The sequence below is a fragment of the Rhododendron vialii genome, chromosome 2a, assembly GCF_030253575.1.
Source record: "Rhododendron vialii isolate Sample 1 chromosome 2a, ASM3025357v1".
Lineage (NCBI taxonomy): Eukaryota > Viridiplantae > Streptophyta > Magnoliopsida > Ericales > Ericaceae > Rhododendron > Rhododendron vialii.
In genome coordinates, this window is record NC_080558.1 from 7,313,387 (window position 1) to 7,333,038 (window position 19,652).

The 19,652-nt window shown below is 37.4% G+C and overlaps 2 protein-coding genes and 1 long non-coding RNA gene across 3 annotated transcripts; all 3 read left to right on the top strand.

Moving 5' to 3' along the window:
* Window positions 1-1,997: 1,997 nt before the first annotated feature.
* LOC131318075 (protein PHR1-LIKE 3) lies at window positions 1,998-8,954 on the top strand. The gene is made up of 7 exons (XM_058347871.1): window positions 1,998-2,266; window positions 2,356-2,512; window positions 5,803-5,879; window positions 6,327-6,381; window positions 7,225-7,300; window positions 7,459-7,528; window positions 8,442-8,954. The coding sequence occupies exons 2-7, from the start codon at window positions 2,377-2,379 to the stop codon at window positions 8,694-8,696; spliced, it is 669 nt and encodes a 222-aa protein (XP_058203854.1). The 5' UTR covers window positions 1,998-2,266; window positions 2,356-2,376; the 3' UTR covers window positions 8,697-8,954.
* Window positions 8,955-14,707: 5,753 nt separating this feature from the next.
* LOC131317042 (uncharacterized) lies at window positions 14,708-16,112 on the top strand. Its single transcript, XM_058346621.1, has 2 exons — window positions 14,708-15,167; window positions 15,872-16,112. The coding sequence occupies exons 1-2, from the start codon at window positions 14,734-14,736 to the stop codon at window positions 16,110-16,112; spliced, it is 675 nt and encodes a 224-aa protein (XP_058202604.1). The 5' UTR covers window positions 14,708-14,733.
* Window positions 16,113-17,767: 1,655 nt separating this feature from the next.
* Window positions 17,768-19,410, top strand: LOC131318077 (uncharacterized). The gene is made up of 3 exons (XR_009197489.1): window positions 17,768-18,117; window positions 18,663-18,927; window positions 19,390-19,410. It is a non-coding gene; the product is annotated as an uncharacterized LOC131318077 (long non-coding RNA).
* The last annotated feature ends 242 nt before the right edge of the window (window positions 19,411-19,652 follow it).

Below are 19,652 nucleotides of genomic sequence, written 5' to 3' on the forward strand. Positions count from 1 at the left end.
TCTCCGTGTATCGAACGGACACAACACTAGTTCAATGTCTAATAATACAATATGACAGTGAAATCTTTGAAATGAGAAAATCCAAACCGACTCCATGTTCTTTTTCTTTCTGTCCAAAACACACCCAACATATCCTCCTCAGAAAATCATAAGAAAACAAAACTTGACATCAAACAACACACTGCCCCCTTCTTTGATTGGTCATATCAAAGAGTTCATAAAAAAACAAGGGAGTCCAAGACACTTTTAGGACTTATTATCTTTTGGGTTAGAATCTTTTATTCTTAAACCTTATCAAGGATAGCAGGTGTGCCAAATATTCCCTTGATTACTAATCGTTTGATATGTTATCCTGGAAAAATGGTTTCAATCAATCTAGTATTGGGAGTAATGTTTTCAAAACTCATTTTTTGAGATACATGTGTTCCGATAATATTATTACAGTAACTTGATTTTTGGTGTGCTACATATTTTTGACAATATTTATAAAGTGAACAGTCTCGATCATTAAAATGGGCTAAAGAAATGCTAAAAAATGGCCATCCGGTCTCTTTAAAGGCTGGCAGCTGGGATAAAAAAAGAAAAAAGAAAAAAAAGACACTACACTCTACCTAGAGAGAGAATCGAGAGAGAAAGACGTCCCGAGAGTGCTGTAGTGCACTCCTGTGTCGGGTGTCTGTAAGGCGGCCAATAGTCATCGATCTCATCAATTAACGGTTTACATTAAAAACAAATTTTTCGGTTTAGATTAAAAACAAATTTTTCTATAAAAGAATTTGTTTTTAATGTAAACCGTTAAAAGTACTTTTGAACAGCTGTAGTGCCGCACTACACACAACGCACTACACACATCGCACTACAACATCTCTAAATCCAAGAACGACAAGACATAGACACCCCTCTCTCTCTTTTCCGGGTAAAACAACAGTATTATATGTGCACAAAAATCTGTGTAGAAATCATTACCGTGAAACCAGCCCCTCTCCCTCTCACATTCATGTAGGCGTCGTATTATGCGCAACTATTACGGGGTCAAAAGAGCCTTGGTCCCACCCGATTTCTTTGTTAGCTGGTATAGTTTTTGATTAGATATTTATAGAGCAATCATAAATATTTTTCCTTAAGTAAATAGTAAGCAATTTTTGTTTCGAGGACAGTCAATTATGATTAGTGATATCGTGGGATAATGAGGTTCCGTTCTAGAAATCTTCTTAAAAAATAAGCAGCTTATTTCACATTTTTAAATTTAAAAATAATGTAAATGAAAAATAAATTTTTAATTTTTTTTGCATCGTATAAAAGATCTCAATGAGATCTTTTAAACAAGATTCATAGTGCATATTTTTAGATTTCAATAAATTCCTCATTTTTGAGCTTGAAATTACCTTTTTAAAAAATAAAGACTTTTTTTGAGTTTTGGAACGGGGCCTGATACCGCATGTCGTCGGCTGATACGATAACAACAATATTTGAGATTAATTTTTTAATTTATCAAAACCGTTCTACAAAAATTCGAACGACTGGATAATGTCATCTATTACTCTGTAATTATTAGTACTACTTTATAAAACCTTTAGCTACGAAAATTCTGCTGGGTTTCGCATTTCATATTCACATAATCTCATCTATTCAGTCCTCGTCTTATAAGGGCGTTCGCACTCAGCAAAGTGCGGACCTCTCATTTTCTGATCGATTTTCGATGATTCGACCCGCTTAATGTGATCATAACGTGATTTTAAACTGATTTGAAAAATTGTTTGGATCAAGCTATATAAAAAGTTGTTTGGATCAAGTACTTCCGGCTATATTTTGAGTTGATTTCTCACAGGTACCTTTAAAATCACGTTTTGAACACATTAAACGGCTCAAATTATCAAAATCTTATCGAAAAAAAGAATGTCCGCATTTTAACATAGTGCGGATGACCTTATAAGAAGGCTCGTGTATATACTCCGTGGTTATTTAATCCCATATATTTTCTAAAACTAAAATCCGACAATAAAGAAAAGAGAAAAACAGACCGACACACACTGCACTACACTCTGCCTAGAGAAAGAAACACGAGAGAGAGACAACCAAGACAGAGACACCGCAGCACTCTCCCCCCTCTCTCTCTCTCTCTCCCCAAATAGGCAAATAGAGTAGTAGAGTATTCAGACCTCTTTCTTCCTCCCCACCCAACACCCATTTCAACATCACGGTCAATAAATCCATTCCACGCTGTCTGACATTTCCGGGGCTCCGAGCCCCGATATCAGCTGAAAGGGTAAAACCCATTTCGCCCTTTCTCCTCGGTTGCTTCCTCCTCCAAGTATTTTGGGTTGTTTTAGTAACTAATTTAAGGGCTGAGTACAGGTGATTTATTTTGTGAGCAAAATGTACTCGGCGATTCATTCGGTACCGGTGGACAGCGAGGTGCTGTGGACCTCGGATCCGAAGCCTCGGCTCCGGTGGACGGCGGAGCTCCACGAGAGGTTTGTTGATGCTGTCACTCAGCTCGGTGGACCTGACAGTGAGTACAATTTATTCTCCCTCCCTCCCTCTCTCTCGAGAGTGGGTTTGTTGTTTGAAATGGGAAGTTCCATTCGTTCTTTTCTTGTTTGATTTTTTTTGTATTTGTTTTTTTGAAGTAGTTGTGTAAATTGGTATACCTTTGTGTGGATCCACGTCTATATTGTTTCAACGTATTAAAGGGCTCTTTTTTTTCCGGTTCAAACGGTAATGGATGTCGGGCTAGCTTACGCGTACTTCGACTATTCCCTTTCCGGCATTCACGCCTTGATTCACAAGAGATTTCTCTCCTGCGGCCTGGCCCCAAGAGGTTACCAGGTTTCAAACTCAGGATTTCTACAGCTCATCCGCCCATCCCTTTTGCCACTTGAGCTAGCCCTTAGGGTTGTAGAAAGGGCTCTTTTGTTTGACCAGAGGAGATATATATATTGGATTCAGTGGCGCACCTATAAATTTGCATTAGTGGGGGAAAAAATAATTAAACTTAACCCTACGTCTATATTTACAATTGCTTAAAACAATGTTTTTTTTTTTTTCCAGTAAAATTACCGAGGGGTGACTATATATGTATCTTCATCTTATAATTAAGAGGGGTGTGTTTGCACAAAAAAAATGGCGGGAAATTTTAGCACTTTGACAAATAAATATAACGAATATTTGCATAAAGGGAATTAGGAGTAGTTTTGTTAAAACACTGTCGTATATTTTTTGGGTGTAATTGAAATATGTACGAATATTAATGTAGTTCCACAAAATTGAGTCGGACCCCACATAGGTCCGCTCCTGATTGGATTACACTATTTATCCCGGAGATGAGAGAACTACTTATTCGGTGTTTGGTTGAATGGACCTCAGATATACAAATCCCAGAGCGTGGGATATATAATTACATGGAGGTGTGGTATTATTAGATTTCCCACTATTTGATTCCATGAGACAACATGACAACATCTCGAATGAAATTATATATCTTTCGCTATTAGTTACGTCAAAAGAGTGACCCTAAGGGTACTTTGGTATTTTCCCATGAATTCGATACGGCGTTTGTTGTGCACTGGTAGTAATGATAGGCAACTCCAATGTTTTCTGTAGTAGTGTTTTTACATCACAGAAACCGAGGTCCAAGACAGTAGTCAATATTGGGCGAATCCTGCAATTTTAGGATCTGCTTGTTTGACCCGATATGATTATTGGGTTGGACTATATCACTATATATGCAAGGGGCTACATATCCAGTGTTTGGTTAAAATTCTTACGGTTAGAATTCAACATGCATCTGATATATAGTCAGACAAAAGGTGGAATATAAAAATATGATGGAAGTGTGGTATAATAATTCCTGCGCCATTAATCTGATGAGATAACAAATCCTTCAACATTAACAAAAGGGCCAGCCCTTAGAGTTCGTGTGTTTTTATGCTTTTTTTCCCCTTCGCTTTCAGATGTCGTAGATCATTTATTAGGTTTCACTTTTCAGTAAATAACTAATAGGAATTAGCTGATTATTAAACTTTATGTCCAATTTCCTCTTTTCCTTTCTGCAATGTCCAAATTCTAATATGCACCCATCACTATCATCATCATAGGAATCTATGATTGTGGGTCATCTTGATTGTGCATCTTATCGTAGTTAATTAGTCAATGCACAAGTTTGAGAATCGATGGCCCCATCAGTTGCTGTTAATCAGGTCCTTTTTGTCAATATAATTGAATAATATGTATAAGAAACTTTGTGTCATTGTTTGGAGTTGTTGTCACTACTTGATTATTCTTCACTGCTTCAAATGATTGTCTGAACTTGACCTTTAGGCAGTTCAGTGTTATTCTAGTAAATCAATCAATACTTTTGGGTGACGACGGAAAATGCTAAAAGCAGTCCTATGGGATGTCATTAAGGCAGAAAAATGACAAAAAAAAACTGCAGTTTTCTATGTGTTAAAGTGTCCTGAAAAGTGTTAAAAGTGCATCGAAAATTTCTTCTTACCTTATTGACAATCCAGTGGCTATCAATAGCATAACCATTAACATATTGCTAATCCATTCCTTTTTCTTTTTCTTTTTTTTCTGGTGTGTACGTCTCCAATGAGAAAAGATAGCTAGAAGGACAAAACTTAGTTTTGGAACCATTCAGTTCGATTATGTTGGGTGTGTTGTGGACAAATTGCAGTGACTATAGCACTTTGTCATTGTATGGACAGCATATTCTGCCATCTCCTGTACTATTCTGCATTTATTGTGTTTAACTTCATTGAAATTTATTTCCCTATGGAATTGGAGCCTTACCTGTGAAAATATTTATCGCGGTGTACTTTTTAATGGAATAAACTGATTAAGATGCCATAGTGCAAGATGCCTAACTAACTTGTACACCTGGTTGACCCGAGCTTCCATTTAAATGATGATACAGTTAACTCCCTTTTGACTTTGCAATTATTTTTACAGACGAAATGAAAGTAAAAAGTTTCCCTCTGTGAAACTTGGAAATTTGGAAGTGCAATTATATTTTAGTGGGTGGGAGCTTCCTCCCTGAACTCCCACCCACCCTTACATGAAATTTGCCAGTGCCCGCCTTGAACCTTCCATCTCCACAGAGCTGAAAAAAACTGGAGCCTACATGGATGTTGTAAACCCCAACCCCAACCCTCACCCAAACCTGGTCTAGTCTGTCCTACCCCTATAATTTGTCTCGACTGATTTGTTTGATTTCTGAAGACTACTTGCCCTTCCACAGTGGATTTGTTGTGGAAGAGTGCCATGACATGCCTTATTGCTTCTCTAAGGGTGCCCTTTTATGAGATAGGTGGTGGGACATGTGTGAAGTGCTAAAGCATTCATTTCTAAACCAATTGACAATGAGTGGAGACATCGCCCCGGTATATATACTAGTTTTGAAGGTTAATTAACTATTGTGGGACAAGGTCGAACGCTCCCCTGCACGTGCGACCCCGTGACCAACATAGAGAGGAAACAAAGGGTCTAAAACATAGGGATCACTACAAAACAAAGTGAACTTATGACACAAACAACTAGAAAGTCAATAAAGAGAGTCGTGCCCAAAAGCCTTTGAAAACCTAGCTCAGATACCATGTGAAAGCATCCAACCAAAAACATTGGTAATGGGTGGAGAGCCGCCCAGACTCATTCTAGTTTCGGAGGTTATCCGTTGTAGGTAGGAGTCGTCGGACAAGCTGTAACATGGATGATAGTTGAATATCATGTAAATACGTTGGATGAACTCACCACTTGGAAGGTTTTACTCTTATTCTGCTTTTATTTCTATGTAAATTGCAGAAGCAACACCAAAGACAATCTTGAGAACTATGGGGGTAAAAGGCCTTACCCTTTATCACTTGAAGTCACATCTTCAGGTTTGTTTTCCAATTATATTGTGAATTTTTTTTTTTTGGGCATAATCTTGACATACTCAAACCTCCTTCCCTTGACTCTACCTGTCCACACACAAAGGATAAGAGGAGCAAAAAGAAAAGCAAACAAATGATTGTCTTTGAGCTTTCTTGCTGGAAGGAGTTGAACAGTTTGAACTTTGAATATCAATTTCTACCATTCTTCTAATGAAGTTCAACAAGTGGTGTAACGGCTTGAACGGTGCCGATGTTGGTTGGCGTTCCCAAAGGTGGGAGTGGCTCAACCGACGGGAAACTAGGACTGGCTCTACTGTTGAAAAATAAGTAAAACGAAACGAAAATATCACTCATTATGTGCCATTAATTTCTGTTGATTGCTTTTACATCAGCAAAGTTACTCAGATAACAGTCTTTCATGCATTCACAACTTCTGAGGTTTCATCCTTGCAGAAATATCGGATGGGGAAGCAATCATACAAGGACTTACCTGACAGCTCTAAGGATGGTATCAACCTTGATCTCCGTATAATCCCTAGGATTTACTGATTATTATATGGATAAAGCATATTAAGTAGCCCATTTTTCGTATAAGCAAAAATTGCCAATCTACTCCTTTAAAATGTTGAATATAAACGCAACCTTTCAAATCCAGATGAAGGATGTCGGGTAAAACTTCTTGATATATTTTAAACACATGAATAAGAGAAAACCATCACTAGTGAAGAAATGTAAAAGGAGAGAGAAAAAAAAGAAGAGAAACATGAAAATAGCTTTCCACCCAAAATTGGACATAACATCTTTAGCATGAGGTACCAGAATTTAGCATGAACGCATACTGCGAGTTTTAGACTGACTTTTTTAGGAGGCTGTTATGTTTTCTGTATCCTTTTGCTGTCGTACAATCTTTTGATCTTTCATCTCCATCCAGATTTTTTTTGGTCTATTGGAGTTGTGTAGCCATATTACATTAATTTCCTATGCCGAACATGCTTGCTTTGGTTGTTATATTCAGGATCAGTTGTGTAGTATCCTTTCTAGCAATGTTTGTGCGAATGGTTATTGTTCAATACGTCCACAGAAATGGTTTTCTGGAATCCGAAATGTCTTTTAATGCTTTTTAAAAAGTTACTTGTACTTGATTACCAAAAACAAGTTCAAAAACTGTCAACCCAACATGTTTTAAGAATTTTGCAGCAAGATTGATTAAAAAACTTCTCTCTGCAACCAAAATAGGGGCCGCTGATTTTTAGGGTGCGGTTTGGGGAATGAAAATGATGGTTGTTTTAAGTGATGAGTGCTCTACTTGAAATTCTTATCGATCTATCATAAGGTATTTTTGGGATTGCAGCTTCTTGCATTGCGGAGAGTCAGGACACCGGTTCATCTATATCCTCATCGTCAAAAATAGCTCATGGGCTTAACGAGTATGTTACATATTTGTTCTTTTTCTCTTCTGTTTTTCATTTATTGTAGTAGTACAAGAGGCATGCACTGAAGCTGGTGGTATCATTTTCCCCTGGTTGTTACAAACACCTCTCTAATTGCTTTTCTTCTCACTTGCTGCTTTTTATCGCTTAACAAGTGGCTACCAGGTGACTGAGGCTTTGCGAGTACAGATGGAAGTCCAACGAACACTGCATGACCAGCTGGAGGTTAGTTTATTTGCTTACTCCGACTGATTGGAATGCCTGTGGCAACCTACAAGCTGCTTAGTTTCTTTGCTTACTGCGACTATTGTGAATGCCTGTGGCAACCACATTTGAAATTAATGAAACTTGATGTGAGTGTATCAGTAATTTTCAGAATGCTCAGGTGCTCTAGATGTAGTTTCCTGAACTGCTTAGCTTAAGCTTGCCAAAATGCAATCACGAGTCAAAGCTGAATTTAGCCAAGGAGCTTAGGGCCCACTTGGTATTGTTTCCGTCGCTGGTTTTCATTTCAAGCGAAACATAGAAAACATGTTAGGCGAATTGTTTTCATTTTGAAATGAAAACTTTTCTGACAACAATTGTTTAGGAAACATGCAAATACAGTTTTCGAGTGTTCTAGAACTGGTTTCATTTTCACAAAAATAATGAAATTGATGAGTGGTTTTGATATTTTCAGTGTTTTTTCTTTCCGAAAGCATAAAAACAAATGGAGAACGAAATCAATACGATTGACTTTTCAACCAAATGAACAAAATTTCATTGCCTAAATGTTTCTGTATCCTAGGAGACCAAAATTGAACATTCGTGGAATCCTGACATTCTAATATTTTCACTGACAATTACCATGACATTCTGAAACATGTTGAAATTCTAGGAAGCACACCGAAGTATTGAGTTGTTATGACACCTATTAGATATATCCATTCCCCAGTGTTTGACATTTTCCATTATGTTCCGGCTACATTGTTGGAATATGTTTGAAACTTCACCGAAGTGTTTATGAAATGCCTCCTTTTCCTAGCTGACTGAAACAACATATCGAAAGCAATTATTTATCCTTGTTTTCATCGAGATGTTGGGTTTACAAGTTCATTGTTGTAGAAGACATTTATCACTGTGTTTCTATTGGAACCAGGTTCAGCGTCGTTTGCAACTTCGGATTGAAGCACAAGGCAAATACCTGCAGTCAATCCTTGACAAAGCTTGTAAAGTTCTCAATGATCATGCTACTGCCACCGTCGGGTTTGAAGCTACCAGTGAAGAGCTCTCAGAACTGGCTATCAAAGTTTCCAATGACTTTAACCAGACAGTCCCTGTTGAAACCCTAACAATGTCTTCTCTCTCGGAACTTGCTGCATCGATCTCTAGAAAACAAGAATGCTTCCATTGACTTTACAGATGTTTCTGCTCCTCACTGATTGTTGTTTTCGCATTTCATGCAGGTGAGTTTTGTACATTCTCAAAGCAGATTGTTTAAGATTTGAATTTTGGACCTCTTAATTTCAAAGTGCCTCTAGTTTGCTAGCATTGAACACAAATGATTTGGAGAGGTAATTGTTGCCAAGGAGTACTTCTAAGTTGGATGAAATGTACTGTGGGTTAAGTTTGTTAGTGGTTTATCATAGCTTGTGCATGGGCTTTTCCGCAATTACGTTGGTGTTTGTTGCGTTTAAATTACACTCCTACCCTTTTTCAGTCCCAAATTTACAAATTTGACTTTTTATGGAGACGTTATTACACTTTAAATATTTGAACTTTCCATAATTGCCATTTATGGTTACATTATTATTACACTTTTACTCACTAACTTTTCAAAATAAAATCTATTCAGAATGAAAAAATAGAAAATGTATAAATTTTTATTTATTCACTAACTTTTTCAAAGTGGACGACAGTCTTTAAGGGACATGCTATTATGGAATAATGAACCGTAAAAAAGAATGATGAGGGGAGTTATAAAAAGACGATTTTGTTTCTTGAAGTTCATTTTGAACTCAGTCATCCACGTTAATTTGTTAAAAAAAAAAAAACCATATTTAGTTCTTGTTGGGTGTGGATTTGCCAATCGCAGTGGGCCGAACCAAGATGCTCCTACTAGGCCTAGTGGATGCCAAACCGGGTGCCTTGGAACGACACGCTAGTATGGGCGTGTGGCTTGTCAAGTATAAGCTCAAATCCGTGGAATTGCCGAGCTTGGTCGGGCTGAGCCGGGCCCAATAAGGTCCACCCCAAAGCTGATTGTCGCGACACACGAGAGACACATTCATTAATGCTTCATCCATGGCGTCAATTCAAGAAGACGATAGTTAGAGCACGAGCCTAGCACGAGCTTACTTGGGCACAAGTCAAGTCACTGTTAGAAACTCGGGATGGACCAAATACACTTTAAACAAGTAGGAGAGACGTGAGGGAGGAGATAACACATAATTTATGATAAAATATATATTTTCTACAATCTTTATCACACTTGACTACTTTGTTGTAGTTCATCCACTCTATTCAACCCTGTTCTTTCTGATCGACCTCTCTCTACTTTCCATCGCACCTTAGCCACGGGAGTACATCATAGTATATATAGACTCTGAGTTACATGAACCTAGTCAAGTCCACAAACTACTAGACGACTCTTGGATATCTACCATAATTAATTCGAAACTTATCTTCAACTAGACTTTTCAACTATATACATGAACCATATCATTCATGGAATCATGTACCATATGTCTCCACGATTTCTTAGTATCTAAAATCACTCTAAACCGTAGAAAGATGCGCTGTTTCTATACAAACACGAGCTCTGTACTTTCTTCGTTAAATTTTTTCCTTTCCTCCGATAAAAACAATAGTTGTGCTATTGACACTGACAAATATTACATAGATTTTGCACGGATTTCAATGTGGCGTTTACTATGGGTCCTCTATAAATGATCCAAACCGTTCATTACGTTTAGAATATTTTTTTGAGTGCACTCGTGAAAAATCAGCTCAATCCAATAACTATAAGAATCTATTGGTGTAAATATTATGATCCGTGTTCTCTCTTCATCTCTATTGTCGATGGTCTAAGACTCTAAATAGTGTTAATTCGCATTCATGACAATAACTAGCTTATTTATTTATTTTTGTATAGTTTTATAGAATTACGGAGAAACCTTAAAAATAAATAAAACTACATTACAAAATCCTGTTAATTTGAATAATATTCATTCGAATAATGACAACTTTCACAAAAAAAAGAAGAAGAATTTTTGTTAAAATATACTATGTTACTTATATTTTTAAGTTCTCATTTTGCCTCATATATATATATATATATATATAGAGTTAGGTTCCGGTAAGGGATCCCTCATTTTTTTAAAATGCGGGACTTCCCTTCCCGATTGAATTTCGATGATCCGAGCCGCTCAAAGTGATCAGAACGTGATTTTAATGGACCCCGTGAGAAATCAGCAAAAAAAATGACCGGGAAGGGCTTCATCTGAGCAGTTTTCATTGAACGGTTCAAAAAAAACTGCTCGGTTGACGTCCTTCCCGGTCATTTTTTTTGCTGATTTCTCGCGGGGACCCTTAAAATCACGTTCTGCACATATTGAACGGTTCGGATTTTAAAAATTTGATCGGGAAATGAAAGTCCCGCATTTTAACAAAGTGAGGGATCCCTCACTTGATAATTTGTATATATGTATATATACAGTCGGGTTCCGGTGAGGGATCCCGCATTTTAAAAAAATGCGGGACTCCCCTTCCCGATTGAATTTCGATGATCCGAGCCGCTCAAAGTGATCAGAACGTGATTTTAAGGGTTTCCACGAGAAATCAGCAAAAAAAATGACCGGGAAGGGCTTCATCCGAGCAGTTTTCATTGAACGGTTCAAAAAAAACTGCTCGGATGAAGCCCTTCCGGGTCATTTTTTTCGCTGATTTCTCGCGAGAACCCTTAAAATCACGTTCTGCACACATTGAATGGTTCGGATTTTAAAATTTTAATCGGGAAATGAAAGTCCCTCATTTTAACAAAGTGAGGGATCCCTCACTTGATAATTTGTGTGTGTGTGTGTGTGTGTGTGTGTGTGTGTATATATATATATATATATATATATATATATAAATATATATTTTAAATAGATGTTATGTTTTTTTACCTCATTATCTATGATCGTTCCACATTCCAAAATAGGGAAAAAAACCGAAATGGTCCATGTAGTTAAGTGTTTGTGTCAACTTGGTCCCTGTAGTTGTAATTGACTCGATTTATACTCTGTACTTTCTATTTTGTTCCAATTTGGTCCAATTGTTAACTGGCGTTAGTTCGCCGTTAGTCCCTTTAAATAAAGAAGACAAAAATAAGCCAATAAAGACAAAAATAAGCCAATAAGCCAATTTTTTCTTCTTTATTCAAAAAAAATTGAATTTCGATGGTAATTTTTTACTTTTTAGGTTCCTCTCGTCATGACGAAGCAATAATCTCTGAAAAATTAACAAAAAAGTAACAAATGCGAAGAAAAAAAATTGAATAACGACAACAACAAAAAAAAAAGCCACTTTTGCTTATTTAGCCGAACAACTCTTGAGTTTATGTAATATTTTGACTTTTAGACATGGTTCTTTCTCATGTTGTGACTTTTGGATCTATATCATGTTGTGACTTTTGGACATGGTTCAATATGCATTTTCAGCATTATGCAGAAAAATAAGGCATTTCAGTATTTGTCCATAAGTTGAACAGGTAGACAATACCTGTGGTTATGTTGCCTCATGGCTGATCATGAAAATGCCGAATTGGAGGGCAACTTTTTGCAGAAAACTATAACCAAATTTCTTCTCAGGTGCTTCAATATCAATGGAGAATGGAAGAATGAGCTGTATTTTGGTTCAGATGTATATTAGGTAGGCCTGTGCAAAAAGTCCGCCCACCCGCGGACCCGACCCGAAGGGTCTTGGGGGGTCGAACATGTGGTTCGGACAGGTACGGGTTCATTTTCTGTTAAAAATCAGATTTCGGTTCCGGATTGGTGTGTTTCTTACCCGACCCGACTCAATCAATTCAAAAAGATTAATTCAGTCTTTTGGTCGGACCCGACCCGACGTAAATAATCGGGCTCGCGGACAGTTCTGACTCCTTTTCGATTCAGTTTGCGGGCCTAAAATATTTGTTACCTGACATGTCGGGCCGGGTTCGGAGGTCAAACCCGACCCGTGCACACCCCTAATATTAGGGCAAGAGGGGAATGAGAGAATTACTGTTTTAACCCCAAAAAAGGGGGTCATTTGATTTTGCTGTTAAAAGGACTAACGGTGGTTAGTAATTGGACCAAGTTGGAACAAAACGGAAAGTACAGAATGTAAATCGAGCCAATTACAACTACAGGGACCAAATTGACACAAACACTTAACTATAGGGACCAATTTGTGTGTGTGTGTGTGTGTGTGTGTGTGTGTGTATATATATATATATATATTTTAAATAGATGTTATGTTTTTTTACCTCATTATCTATGATTGTTCCACATTCCAAAATAAGTATTTAAAAAATAAAGACTTATTTTCAAGCTAAAAAATAATGGGTTTACGAAAATAATTTTTTAATTTTTTTGCAGGGTTTGGTAGATTTCATTGAGATCTATCAAATAAGATCTATATTGCATTTTTTTTATTTTAGTAAACTTATTATTTTTAAGAGGGTAATAGATTAGGTTAAAGTAATTTCTAAACATTCTTACCACAATTTCCTAGAGGAGAAGTGCTACAATACAAATCCCTTATTTGGTTGTGTATCATATGCAGCCTCTTTAATTACCATTAGATGCTTGAAAAATGATCTGAACCCTTTAAAATGTTACGATAGGTTAACAAAAAACCTATTACCAGTGATACAGGTAAACCCTGTGAATTAACCAAAATGGAAAGAAAATCCCACCCTTCACTTTCTTCCCAACCAGCGTATATCTTTCTTTTCCTTTGACGAAACCAGCCCAATTTTATTTTTGATAATTAATTTATGATAAAAATAATAATTTTATTTTTTAAAAACTTTGAAGCTAAAATTATTTCAAGTGGAAATAATTTACTCCATTAAAATAGGTTCTCGATAATTACTAAAGGAAAAAGATACTATCATTATCATAATGTAATAAAAAGTCAAGGCATTTTTTACAGGATTTTTAAAGTGTTTCATATTTGTAGTCTTTTTTTTTTTTGAATTTTTTTGAAATATTATGATGTTTAATATTTTTCACAATATCTTTAATTGCATAGTGAATTTTCACATAAATAGTCCAACTAAAAAGAATAGCGAAGTCGATCATCTGTATTAATAAGTAGGAAACACTAACAAAAAAGTTAATGGGTGATCAAGAGAGTGATAGTGACGAGATAAATTTACCAATACATTTTAGGTTACGTGTAAAAGACAACAATATTTAGGACGTGCTATTTATTTTTTAGTCAATAGACGTACTATTAATATTTTGTGAATTAGTGCAAGCATCCGAATTATAAATAACTAATACTAGTATTTGATAGTGTAATCGATTACAAGTGTTATCAATACCAATCAATTACGTAATTGAAACCGCATAGAAATATAATCGATCATGTAATCAATTATTTGTGTTATTCAGAACAATTGATTTTTAAATCTATCACAATGTTGTTTTTAACTTATTTCGCAATTGATTAGAGGACTTATTGAGGCCCATCAATTAGCAAATCGATTGAGTAATATATTGACTTCACATTGTTACCCAATCATACTCAATTCAATTACAAAATTGATTATATTGTCTAATCGATTACATAATTGAACATAATAGAATTGATTACATATTCGATTATGATGTCTAATCGAATATGTAATCAATTGCAAAATCAATTAATATATTTATTATAATATCTAATCAATTGAAAAATTAATTATAAAGTCTAATCGATTATGGAATTGAACATTCACATAATAGATTACATATTTAATTAACTACCGTTCAAAAAAAATTGATTAAGTAATCAATTGCACAATTGATTATAGAAAAGTTATGAAATAGACTAAAATGTTACTATTCCGTAGTGAAAATGTTATGAACTGAAAATGTTACGATTTTTTTTATAAAGTTATGAAACACACCAAAATGTTATGATTCTAAAAATGTTATGAATCTGTTGCTAAAAAATTACGATTCATTTATAAAAGTTACAATATGCACTAAAAGGTTATGATTTGTAAGAAAAATGTTGTGAATCAAAAGTTACAAATTTTTGGTATATAAGTTACGATAGACCTAAAATATTATGAATGACCGGTTCAGCAGGTAATTTTTTATTAGGTGACACAATAAGGACCACTCAATATATGCATATGATATGCACCTCAAAGGGGTGTGTATTGTAGATTTCTTGGCCGACTCTTTGAGAAACGTATATATAGGAGTATTATGTTGGTTGGAGGCAGAGCGGGTGGTGAGCGAAGAAGAAGAAGAAGAAAGAGTGGGCGGGAGGGGATGGATAAATTAGCTGCCGGAGAAGGTGAAAAAAATGGAAGAAGAAGAGGGTTGAAAAGATGTAGATCAAGCAGCTCTAGAACACCACCAAGGTCGTCGGAGCCGGAGAACAGGGAGAGAACTCCTTGCCTGATTTCCTATCACCCTAATGGGTTCGGTCCGATGCTGTACGCTGTGGATTTCGGCGAGAAGCGTTGTAAGGAGAGGAATTTCTGCAAAAGGTGCCGCATTGAGCTGTTCAAGGAAGGAGACGGCGGCGACCTTGGTGGTACTGAGGGGAAAGAACACGACGGCGACCTTGGTGGTACTGAGGGGAAAGAACACGACGGTCCTCCGCTGCGGCGAATCACTCCGTTGAAACTGGGATGGTTTTGTAGCAGGCCGAACATGAGTTCGCTATGTAACGACCGAGCCCGTGCCGTGCCGAGCACGAACCTTGGGCACGGCTCCCGTCCCTGCTCTACGGCGACCATTACTTTTGCCATGAACTCTTCGGCAGGTCATCTCGTTCTCGGCCACCATCCACGGCGGGTCACTTGTGACTGTCCTCTCCTGTCAATCATGTGCCCGATCGACAAAGGCGTGTTCGGCCACCCGCAGAGCAAGGCCACCGCCGCCCTTGGCTAGCCGCTGATTTGCATGTCTTCCCACGCGTAAAAGCGGTTACAACAGGAGATGATCATGAGCGCACATGGGTGTGCCAGCTCATCCCTAAATACGGTTACCAGATCTATTTGGTGACGTTATGATGACACTGCCTGACCCGCGCTAGGCACGTGCTGGTGCTTGGAGAGCAAGTGAAGAAGCCCTATAAATACCTAACAGGGGAAACCCTAAAGAGGTACACGATACTACATACTCACTCTCGTAATCTTCTGCCGACTCTCTCTGCACATTTCTCATCCTCACGCCGGAGGGCCTTACCGGGACAATCCCCGGCCTGGTCTTTAGTCGTGCGCTCACTGTGCAGGAGAGCCTGGTCTTTAGTCGTGCGCTCACTGTGCAGGAGAGGAGAAGACTCGACCACCAATCCACCAGCGGAGGAGGAGAACGAGGATCACGGGCCACACAGGTTTCCCGGCGGGAAAATGTTTGTCGCTATTGGCTCCGCCGTCTACGTCCTCGGCGGTGAGAATGAAGGTCTCTTATCTCGCGATGTCTACTATTTCGAGATTGCCAATAACAAAAGAAGTGGCGGAGCTGAAGCTGATGGGGGCTGGAAGCAAGGCCCTAAGATGCTGAGTCCTAGATGTAGAGGTGGAGCTCTAGCTGTTGAAGGTAAGATTTATGCTTTTGGTGGCAATTATGACTAGAAATGACATTCACCCACTTTTGTTCTTCTCGTGTCATATGCACTCAACTCATCAATCTATCATGTAGTTAAAAAATCTCCAAACCCCCGATCCTAAATTCTTACAATTTTGATTTTTAAAATTGAGAGAGAGAAATTCTTACAATTTTGATTTTTAAAATAGAGAGAGAGAGAGAGAGAGGATGGGGAGGAAAAATTTATTGGGTGTTCTGCACCCTTGGGGTATCTTATATATATTTTTACAATTGGGAATTAATTTGAAGTAATTTAATTTACACTTTAAATTTTACTGTAATTCATAAAAAGAGATATAAGTCTTCCCTGTGAAAACGTTAATAACGCTTTGGTTCTATTTGTTTTTTTATCACCCAATTTGTATGGTTCAACCAATCTATCTGGAAACATCACTGGCATTGTGCCTGTTCAAGAAACGGAAACAAAAAAAAATGTGTGAATCTTCTTTTTCTTTTGTTTCGCGTATTGAACGGGTACAACGCTAGTGATAAATTATAGAGCAATATCCAGATTTAGTTAAAAGGGCCAGGGTGTCATGTGCCCCTCGGAATTTTATCAGCCACTACCTTTTCTTTTCATTTTTTCTTTTTTTAAACCTACTCAAATGATTTTTTAGGAATTGAAAATTTTGTGTACTGGCTGTTGTGTTACTCGAGGGTTTCAAACCCAAATCTATGGCCCCTTTTGGTGTTGATCTTACCAGTTGCAACTGCTCCGACGGAGAGGGTTTTTTAAGCAATGAATATTCTGACAAAATTGATTACTGGATTATCAATGGTTGAAACAATAGCTTGGTGATATTATAGAACAAGATGTTTTTTATGGGATTAGTAACAAAGCAATAAACATGCAAAACTTTCTGTGTCAATTGTAAAAAAACTTAGCAACGGGTATTTAGAATTTTATACTTATGTTTAGAAGCTTTTGGAATAAATTTGGTATAGCTTTTGTGCCTAATGAAGAATGTTTGAAATTTATTTTTTTGCTGCATTGTATACATTAGCAGAGTTAGTGGGGGAAGTTAGTGAGTTAGTCCACAGGGGTTCGACTATCTATAGCCCTGAACCCACAGCGGGGCTCGACTATCCATAGCCCTGAACCCACAACCGCCCACAGCCCATAGCCCTGAACCTGGAGTTACCAATTGGGCTACAATTTTGGTTTCTTGCGAAAACTTAAGCTGAAACATATTCAATGCACTTTCCAAGAGCTTACTTTAGGATAGGAAAAGCTTATAGCATGATCTACACTAGAGCTTTAATAGAATCTGCAAGGTTAGGATCCATCGATCTTGGCTAGTTACGGAGTGAACACCCGACTAGGGGGTGTGAACGGTTCGATTTGGTTTGGTTTAGGTATTTTTTAAAACCAAAACCAGCCCAAATATCAATGGTTCGGCTTGGTCCGGTTTGATCCAGTTTGACCAGTTTATTCTGGTTTTCCAAATTAAATCACTTGCCAATTTTTGGTTTATTTGGTCAATTTTACCCCTCAATTGCTGGGATATTGTTCATCGGTTGTTGGGCAGCATGGTCAATTCAAGTTCTCCACTTTGCAATTTAGGTGGCTTGATGGGTTGATGTTTGTTTCCGCTGTTTTGTTCCTATGCTTACTAAGTGTTGCATGCTTTTGTTCTGTGAACTCTGGCTATTATTACATCTTCTCCAACTACCTTTTTTTTGGTCAAACGGAAATATATCTTCTCCGACCTTCGTCGTTGAGTTCCCCTACGGATTTCTCGTTCTCCTGACAAGTGACAACTACATCTTCTCCGACGTTCACCAGTCAGCGATTTCTTGAAAGGGTTTGATTTTGGGTTTGGCCAACACCCATTTATGGTTGTTGGTATCACAAAAAAATTACAGCTGGTACTTGATTCAGTTACATTCTCAAGTTTCTGACTTAACTGTGCCTCATCGATGATTTTGGGTACCCTTTCAAGAAAGGGATTTGAGCTTTTTTCTTGGACATTTTGTTCACAACCTGGCCTGGTGAGATCTCAATTTTCGTTAACCTAATCTGGGTATCTCTGAATCTTACATTTGTTGATTTAAAATCTTGAGTAGTGTAATTTGTGCTTTATTTATGGTTAAATCACCCAGAACGGCAGCAGGAAATGGGTTCTTCTACGCCATTGTTGGATTTGCAACATGCCTGGCATTTATTTACTTGTCATTTGGGGATTTATGAGTCAATTACAGTAGAGAACCAGAGTTGAGCTTTGTTCAGAGGAATGGGACTCACTTCACTTTGGATGGTAGAATGTTCAACATTAATGGGTGGAACTCATACTGCTTAATGGACCATGCTGTGGATGAATATACTAGACCTAGAGTCAGTGCAATGCAGACTAAAAATATTCAGTTTTCGTCTCTTTCCACTATATTGTGGTGAGATTATTAGTTTTGTGTGATCTTCGTCCACCGTTAGATCACATAATGGACATGCTTTTCCATAATCTTCATTTTGAGTTAACTTTGAAATGTAGTTGTGGTGACACATGACCTTAGTTGGCGATATATCTGGTATGTCGTAGGTAATCTTCTATTAGTCCAAAATCATATCTGCAAGTGGCAGAATCATCCAAGATTTGGTTTAGGTGCCCAAATTCCAGGCCATGGATGTATCCTGAAGCATATCAGATCAAGCAAAATATATTCCTCAAAAAGTTTTGGAGCTTCCATCTCTTGTTCTACAGGTGTGGACAAAGATTTTTCTTACCTCCCATTACTCAACTAGCTGAAGCAAAGAAGATTTATTCGGTAGCTCCTGCCATGGGTCATAATAAGGTATTTTGAACAGTATCGTATAATTTGTAGTGAATTGGATTGTTTGTACTACTTGCAGTGTTGGAGAAGATAATTGTAAACAAGTTCTAATCCCCTCTTTATTTGGCAATGATTTTGTCTCACCTGTCTAGAGTCTTAACATTTGTTTGTCATTTCAGCCACAGTATCTTGATTTTGGAGATGTGAAACTATCGCATTGTGATTCAATTCATAATAAGTTGTAACTCTTGGGTTGTAGGGGTAGCCCTAAGGATTTACTGTGTTGCATGGATCTTGTACTTGAATAAGTTTAACGACATGTTTACATTTATCTCAATAGTGCCCACTGCCCTAGTTCTTACCGTATATATTAATTCGTTACTAGGCCCATTCATCCCTTGACGTATTCATTCTACCAGACCTCTAGGGAATACAAACAGTTATTTGCATTCAACAAATGTTTTGAAGCCTATAAATTGTTGCAGAATTGTGAAGTTGAATAAAAGTTTCCAGCAGCTCTTAAGATTTCAAGATTGTATTATGCAATCCTATTCTTTGGAGTGATGCTAAAGGAGCCTTAGCTTGGTCATTGAGCTGTGTTTTTCCTTTTTGCTGTTTTGACTTTCAGATAGTTTCTTTTGGTGTGGCTGTTTGGCCTTAAAAGGCCAGGTTATTTTGTAAGAGGGTTGCCCTCCTCTCTCTTTGCGTTGTTTCTTAATACAAGATCTTGTTCCAAAAAAGAAAAAAAGGGGAGCCTT